Source organism: Vicia villosa, unplaced genomic scaffold (assembly GCF_029867415.1).
Source record: "Vicia villosa cultivar HV-30 ecotype Madison, WI unplaced genomic scaffold, Vvil1.0 ctg.000402F_1_1, whole genome shotgun sequence".
NCBI lineage: Eukaryota > Viridiplantae > Streptophyta > Magnoliopsida > Fabales > Fabaceae > Vicia > Vicia villosa.
This window is the reverse complement of record NW_026705181.1, coordinates 235,677-244,363: the sequence shown is the minus strand read 5'-3', so window position 1 is coordinate 244,363 and position 8,687 is coordinate 235,677. Positions and strand designations below refer to the sequence as shown.

The 8,687-nt window shown below is 30.7% G+C and overlaps 1 protein-coding gene across 1 annotated transcript; it reads right to left on the bottom strand.

The window, feature by feature from the left end:
• Window positions 1-2,310: 2,310 nt before the first annotated feature.
• On the bottom strand, window positions 2,311-4,424 carry LOC131627799 (large ribosomal subunit protein uL5c-like). Its single transcript, XM_058898656.1, has 3 exons — window positions 4,025-4,424; window positions 3,571-3,771; window positions 2,311-2,835 (listed from the first exon to the last, which is right to left on the bottom strand). Exons 1-3 carry the CDS (start codon window positions 4,286-4,288, stop codon window positions 2,488-2,490), a joined length of 813 nt encoding a protein of 270 aa, XP_058754639.1. The 5' UTR covers window positions 4,289-4,424; the 3' UTR covers window positions 2,311-2,487.
• Window positions 4,425-8,687: the final 4,263 nt, after the last annotated feature.

Genomic DNA, 8,687 nt, shown 5'->3' with positions numbered 1-8,687 from the left:
AGCATTTAATTTTCACGTCAAATGACATTACTTATTAGGTTAACATGGTTTACACAACATTGTCCCTCTATATCTCTTGTCAAATGATATTACTTATTAGGTTAACATGGTTTACACAGTAGTGTCACTCTATATCTCTTAAATTTTCATAGTTGAAAAATTTCTACCGTCCCTCTCTAACTCATTAAAGTTTAACACCGCAATTATTTCTTCATATCACTCAAACAAGACAACTTAAAACTAACGATAAGAGAAACATCATCATGTTTTTCTTTTTCTTTGACTTCTTTCTTTTTTTAGTGCTTCTACTTCTTCTCTATTTAATTTCTTTTACTTTTTATTTATATTAAAATTTGGCTATTTATTTATTTACTGAACTATTGATGATATAGATTCGATATGAAGTTAATATAGATTTGATATAAAGTTAATGGTACTGAATTTTTAATTTTTACTTGCATTTTAATTTTCTTTTTAATTTTTTGGTTTTGATTTGTGTTGAAATTTTGTTTATTACAACATAAAGGTTGGTTATTCAAAAACTTGCAAATTCGCACCCTTCGAAACATGATCAAATCGAATGAGAAAATAGGAAGAACTGGACTAGTGCATAACCACCCGTGGTTTGAGTTGGATTGATGTTTTGAACTTGAACTACATGAATCGGCCTGTTGTCCATCTCTATATACATTAATATCACTTTGTTTAAATTATTGATGTGTTAGAAAAGTCATATTCTTCTTATACACGGTTATTAAATAACTTATATATCCAAAATGTATTCATACAATAGAGTTAAAAAAACTACACCAAAAATTATTTCTACAACAGGAATCAAACTTAGATTCTCTCTGACTATCGTTCTAGCGGAACTTATTAACCACTTGAGCTCAAGTATTTGGTTTACTCCCTTGATTTTATTGTAAAATATTTTAGACTTTTCACACATATTAAAAAATGTAATTAATGTTAGATGCAAAAGAGAAATTATAAAAAGAAATTATAAAATTATTTTTCATTAATAATATGCAAAGATAGAATGCTAATACTAACATATACCCTTGAAAAGCATGTTAAGAATTAAATGTAGTAAATTTTTTTTATTATATCTAATAATAAATATTTAAAAGTATAATATAAATAACATTAATAATTCTTCAATATTGTAAAATGACTTATATTTTAATATAATTTTTGTTACTCAAAGCCACTTATAGAAAACGGATGATTTTTATTAAAAAAAAACTTCTTTTCTCATGGCAATGCAACTACAACTTCTTGCATAATTTTACCAATTTTGGCATAAAATTTTAATTCAAAAATAGATAGTAAAAAATGCAATTGGTAGAAGAATTAATAGAAAATAAACAGAAAAACTAGTAGACCACTAAGCCAAATTAAAAATAAATAAAAATTAGTAGGGTGGTAAAATGGATATATCATAGATAAAATAGATTTAGATTTGGATAATAATGAATATCTCAAACAATCTATTAATTTATTACAAACTATTTAAAAAATTATAAAAATATATAATCAAACTCATATATTAATCATTAAAATGACTCAATCTATTCATTAGTATTTCTGCAATGGATTTACATTGATCCAATTTATCTAGAAATATTTATCTTAAATTATATTTTATAATAAACAATATCTTTTAACGAGTAAATTTTAATAGAATTATATATTGAATGATAAATATATAGTATTTTTGAATAGATTAAATTAAATTTAAAAAAATAAGGGAAAATACAGAAAATATATTTAATTATATTTTATTAATAAAGAATAAAATGTCAAAGCAGAGCTCTAATGTTGATAATCATCCTTATTAAATTACTCCCTCCGTTTTTTTATTATAATTCGTTTTAGACTTTTCACACAGTTTAAGAAAAATAATAATTGTTGTATGAAAATGAGAAATTACGAAGGTTTTTACAAAATTATCTTTCATTAATGACATATGGAAGGTAAATTTATATAATTGAAAGTAGAGAGAATAATAAATATTTAAGGATATAATAGGAAAAGTAGCATTAATTATTCATTGGAATTGTAAAGCGACTTATATTTAAATACAAATATTTTTTTCCAAAACGACTTATAATAAAAAAACGAGGGAGTATAAATTAAATTAAGTATTATTTTTCATTTTTTTTATTATAAAATTGGATCTTTAAAATAAGTTGAATTTATTTTAAAATGATGAATTATTCAATCTATTATGTAATTTATATTTAATATATAGATTAATTAATTGATCAAACTCAATCCTTGGGGCTTAGTAAGCAAGCATCACCTGCATGACCATAATACATACAACCTTGTAATAACATGACAAATATGAAAACATTGATATCTCTTACAAAAAGAATCAATAATCTTCCATTACATCTAAACAAAACAAGTGGTACAACACAGTCTCTTCTGGTTACAACCTTAGATCATGATTCCTCTGATTTTGCATTCATAAAAAAGATTTTACTTCCTTGCTCTATCTCCTCTACCCTTTGATTTTGCATCAAAATGATGAGACTTCAACTTCTTTTTGCGAACTATTTGAGTAGCTTCAACTGCCTCTCTGAAGGGCATACCCATGAGAGCTAGTAATTTCTGTCCTTCTTGATCAGTTTTAGCAGTTGTTGAGATGCATACGTCCATTCCTCTAGGTGTACCAAGAGCAGATTTCAGCTCTGGGAACACGGTTTGGTCCTTAATACCAATGTTGAAATTCCCATTCCCGTCAAAGCTGCTTATATTCACACCTTGAAAATCTCTTGTCCTAGGAAGTCCTAAGTTGATAACGCGGTCTAGAAATGAGTACATTATCTGTCCAAAATCAAACAATAGGTATTAGATTTCGGCCTTATATCAAGAAGTTCAAACTGATACCAGATTCACATACATTGCCACAAATAATCAATTTGTTTGACACAATTGAAACTCCATATATAGTCTCATTCAGTAAATTCCTAGTAAGTAAGCACCCTTTTTCAACACCAATTGTTGAAAAATCTATACCCTTCACAACAACAACACAACAATCAAATCAAGTCATATCCTAGTAAGCGGAGTCAGCTACATGGATCAAACAATGTCATAATGTTCTATCAAATACAATACTTCTATCCAACTCAATAATTTCAAGGTGTTTCTCAATAGTTTCTCTATTAATTGTTCTGGGTCTTTTTCTACCTCTAGCGGTTTGTCTATCCTCCATCTGATCTACTCTACTTACTACATAATTTACAGATCTTCTCTCTACATGGTCAAACCATATAATCCTAGTTTCTGCATCTTTTTAATATAGGTGTTACCCCAACTCTCTATCTAATGTTGTCATTTCTCATTCTATTTCATCTAGTCTTACCACACACTACACAGAAGAAAAACCAAATTTAACTTAACATTTTCTGCCTAATCTCAAAAATCAAAATTTCAACGACATCACGATTCATGGTATCCACATTGCTCTAAATATTATCAAAAGTGAGAAAATGTCAAGCAACTCAACTAAGTTATCATCTAATTCATGCCAATTTCAAATGGATACTAAATGCTCACTTTTCCTCGCAACGTCACAGCAATTCCAAGTGGTTGACCTTCTCTGATCTTGAAGGTGGCAACAGCCAATCTCGCCCGAGTCTTAACAGGTCTTTGTCCAGTGATAAGTGCTAGATCATTAATCGCCGCATCCAAACCTTTTGCATTCTGTGCAGCTTCTCCAATACCACAGTTTACCACAATCTTATCAACTTTAGGCACCTGAGAAACAACAATATTCAACAATCTTACATATTATCATGCCTAAAAAAACCACATTTTTCACTTTAAATACCAAAGTTGAAAAACCCCATCAACCAAAACAAATTTACATGTCTCTATAACATTCTCCCCCACCAAATGTACCAAAACCTCAAAACCCCATCAACACAAAACCTAAAAAGGCTAAAACTTTCACTGATAATAAACCAAACAAAAACGCCCATTACAATAAAGAGAGAGAATTTCACAAAACCTGATGAATGTTGGTGTAAGAGAACTCTTCAATGAGCAAAGGAACAATTTTCTCCTTGTAAGTTGTTCTGAGTCTAAAAACCTTCTCTGCTTCAGACTTCTCCACCAAGACAGCCCCAGAAGCCGAGGCCTTCACGGACACCACTGTACTTCCAAACCGGTTGTTAGAAAGCGATGAAGAGGGAGAGAATTGGGTTGGAAAAGTTCGAAATTGAGCGAAAAAAGGGGAGGCGGAAGAGTGTAGAAGCGAAGGAGCTGTAGCCATTTTTGTGGATTGAGGAAATATGGATAGCGTTGGTTGAAGCAAAATGGAAGGGGGGTTAGTATGGTGTTACAAAGTGGCCTTGTTTTGAAATTTATTTACGAGTTTTGCGAAAGAGTGAATGAGATGCGGGAAAAGATGATAAGAGACGGTGGATAAGGGACGCAAAATAGAACTTTATATATTTTGGTAAAAATACTTGTATTCAAATTATTAAAAATACAAATAATTGATTTTTTTAAGGAACAAAAATGTATGTTATATTGAAAATACTTGTATTCATTTCGATGAATTGAAAATTGAAATAATTTATTTATTTAAACAATATTTTATTTTATTTGAAAACTTTAAAGAGTGTTTATGGAGCAATCGTTAGCATGACTCAAAAATAATTATAAATACAACATAATTAAATATAATTAAAATCAATCATACAACATAATTAAATATAATTAAAATCAATCATACAACATAATTAAATATAATTAAATATTAGTATTAAAATCAATTATACATGATAAGTGTTATGAATAAAGATAAAAGTGGATGTTCATCCTTATTCTTCTTTTTCATCTTCTTATTCCCTATTAATAGTTGTGATTTTTCATCTATCTTGACTCATATAAATAAGATCCATATTGCAATGTAAAGTGTACTTTTGAAAAAGATAATACAATATTATTTTCTCTCTTCTCTTCCTCTCTTTGGTTTCTATATTGTTTTCTTTAGTTTTATAACACGTTAGTTGCACGAAGCTCTCATGTATGATTATTTCGCTTCCATCTCAAATTAATCTTGAACCATGATTTGTTTAGAATCATGGAAATAAGAAAAATAGATGAGTATGTGATATACTATTATTGATGACTTTTTGTAATTTTAAAATAGATGAGTATGTCATTGCAGAAGACTGATTATAATTTTTTGTAACAAATCATTTGTATAGGTCCGAAGAACTTGTAACGCTCTATTTGCTATTTTTCGGTTAAGATGGAGCATGAAAATTTTTGTTTCTCATAAGAAAAGAGGTTGAGAATTTTCTTTTTCTATAAAAATAACTTAAAATAAACAAAGATGCATGCACTTGTATTTGAGTAATCTCCACTAACTTCAAAATTTTCCACTTAATGCATACTTTAATAACTTCCACTTCACACCATTGTTGCATATTCTTGGCCAGTTGCTATTTTAAAAGAAATTGAGAAAGTTGCAAGGAACTTCATATGGACTGATTTTAATGTCAAGAAAAAGTTTTGTGTGGTTGCTTTGCATAAGATGTGCAAGCCTAAAAACCATGGAGGTTTAGGGCTAATATCTTTGCTACAGCTTAATGATGCAGCAAATCTAAAGTTGGTTTGGGATCTTAGGACTAATGTGGAGCAATAGGCTATTATTCTCAAAGCTAGAGTTTTGAAAAACCTTGGCACAATCAACTAATAATTAGAATAACAAGTAATTAGGGAATAAATGGAGAGAAGAGAAAAGTTAGAAATGATTCTATGTGAAAAGAGAAAGAGGAGAGCTAAGGCAAGGAAGAGAGAAGTAACTACTTTCACCATTGTCAATTGAATCAAATCTTGAAGTTGATGTAAGGGATGAGAATGGGTTCTTTTAATGGTGATTGAACATGAGAGGACAGTGATGGTTCCTTCCCCTATTAGGATTTTTAGTAACATGCTTAAATTATGAAATTGCATGTATGTTCGTGTAGTCATTGGGTGAATTCATTGTTGTGTTATGTGGGTATGATGAATGGTGTTGTTGAATTGCAATTTCATGTTGTTCCTCTTAATGTGTTGGAATTGATGTTGTGTATATGCAAAGAATGAAGAATTGGATGTATGAATGAATATATGATTGTTGTGTGTTGATTGGAAAACAGACCCGTAATCGAATTTGTGTTTTAATCTGATAAAATCGGGATTTTGGGACGTGCCAGGAATGATTTCGTATTTGAAAAATATACAGAAAAATGCCTTTTTGTGTGGGTTAACTACAATAATGGGTAGTAACTGGTTACCAATTTTGAGGTCACCGGTTACCACTGAGTTGGACAAAATAATTTTAAACTTCAAAAATTTGGAACTTGAGTGGTATATGTCCGAATGACGCGTCGTGGGAACCATTGGGAAGTTGATTTAACGTACTTTTATTTAAAAATATTCTCATGTCAGAATTTCAACGCTTCAACATGTTTGTGAGTGTTACCGTAATTGTGAACTACGGCGTGTTTATGGGTGAATTGATGAACTTGTGATATTTAATCGATGATTCTGCAATTATTTTTGGTGAATTTTGATAGCTCGAATTCTATAATACTATTATGTATTGGAGTAATTTGGAGAGAGAATTACGGTGAACAATGAGGATTGTGGTGTGCATAATGTTATTATGCTTGTGTTTATGGTGTATCATGCATTCATATCATTACGTGGAGATGAGCCTAGGTGGGAATCCATGATGGGTGCCTAGTCTCGTCCGGACTCTCGGGATAGAGTCGTGTGGAGATAAGTCGCAATTCAGGGGAACACTTAAAAATTATCTGAATTCCGACGGGAATCTGGTTCACATATTTGAACCGTATTGTTTGTGTTGGTACCACATGCATAGTATCGTGATGAGCGATTTGCATACATAATTGAAATGTGGATTGTGCATAGTGTATGTGCGGGATGTTGTTATGTGAATTAATTGTGTATGTGATTATTGGGTTGTTTTGTGAATACTAATCCTTAGCAAGTGATATACACCAATAATTATTTGAATGGAATTCTGACCCCTTTTTTGTTGTTGCGTTTGTGTTTCTTCGGAAGTAAATAACAAGCGAATTAGTTTTATAGAGCTTGTGAAGATATACATTTACTCGGAGGTTAAGAATATTAAATGAGAATAGTTATTTTAGTCTTTAAAAGTGTATGTTGTTGTTAATCTAGTTTCTCCTTAGTCATGGTTGTCTCGGGTGTTAGATTTCAACTTTAAAATGGTAAGAACGTACACATTAACCCATGAGTATGAATTGTTTTAAATGAAACATAAAAAAAAATAAGATATGAATAAATAATTTATTCACATTGTTTATCACTTAAGAACTCTAGACAAATTTTTTACGAATGAAACTTTACTAAACAAAGTTCTTAGATGCCTAAATTGCAGTTGGAAACCTAAAGTCACTATAATATATAAGGTTTTATCTTCTATAACTACTCTGTTTGGCAAATTGAGGGAACATGAGATTGAACTAAACATTCTAGCTGAAAGTGAAAAAAGTGATAGGAACAATAAATTTTTTGCACTAGAAGCTACGAATGTCAAAGACATAAAGTCAAAAGATGAAGACTGTGTTAGAACAAGATTTGTTCTGATCAATATTCTTGTTTTGATGATAACAATTTATATGAATTTTATATAAGACAATGTGGTACTCTAATCCTTTGCATTTTCCATTTCAGGAAATATATAAAGAGTATGCACAATTCAGCGCTAAGAAGCACTGACTCAGAAGGTTCAGGATTGCAACATCAGAACATGCTCTCGCAAGATATCAGAAGATGGTCAAGCAGAATCAGAACATGGTCTATGAAGAATCAGAAGAACGTGAAGTCAAAAGCAGAAGCACTGAAGTTCTTATGGTATCACGCTCAAGCACTTCAAAGTCAGAAGACAAGAAGATGCTCTGCACCAAGCTCTGACTTTGATTATTCAAACGTTGTATTCACAAATCTGAGATCAGAAGCTAGTACTAGATGACAGGCTATTAAGTCTAATCTCTGACTGACAAAAGGAACGTTAGAAGCTACAAAAGGCAAAGTCAGTAAAAGCAGGAAAAGCATGGCTTGAGGTAGTTGATAAAACAGTGGAAACATTAAATGCAAAGTTGTACTATGCATGCAATGCATTAAATGCAACTCAACTGTCATCTTCTCAAACGCCTATAAATATGGAAGTTCTGATCAGAAGCAGAAAAACAACACTTGCAAAAAAAATACTGAAACGTTGTTCAAATCGAAGCTCACGAACTTCATCTTCAACCTCACAAACTCTTGTAATATTTAGTGAGTGTTAAGCTTAGAACTTAAGAGAAATATCACAGATGTGATTATAGCTTATTAAGAAGCAATTCATACTCTTGTAACATTTATTTTACATTGATTGTAAAAGATTCCTAGAGTGATCAGTGAGATCAGTAGACTCTAGGAGACTTAGAAGTTTCTAAGTGGTGATTTCCTATAGTGATCAAGTTGTGATCAATATACTCTAGAAGACTTAGAGGGTTTCTAAGTGGAAAACCATTGTAATCAGATTGATTAGTGGATTAAATCCTCAGTTGAGGTAAATCACTCTAAGGGGGTGGACTGGAGTAGTTTCGATAACAACGAACCAAGATAAAAATAACTGTGTTCAT

Excerpts from the sequence above, each read along its gene's own strand:
- LOC131627799 (XM_058898656.1), bottom strand. The coding sequence starts at position 4,288 with ATGGCTACAGCTCCTTCGCTTCTACACTCTTCCGCCTCCCCTTTTTTC. Across the intron at positions 3,772-4,024 it reads CTTACACCAACATTCATCAG|GTGCCTAAAGTTGATAAGAT; the intron begins GTTTTGTGAAAT and ends GTTGTTTCTCAG. Across the intron at positions 2,836-3,570 it reads CTGTGACGTTGCGAGGAAAA|ATAATGTACTCATTTCTAGA; the intron begins GTGAGCATTTAG and ends GATTTTGGACAG.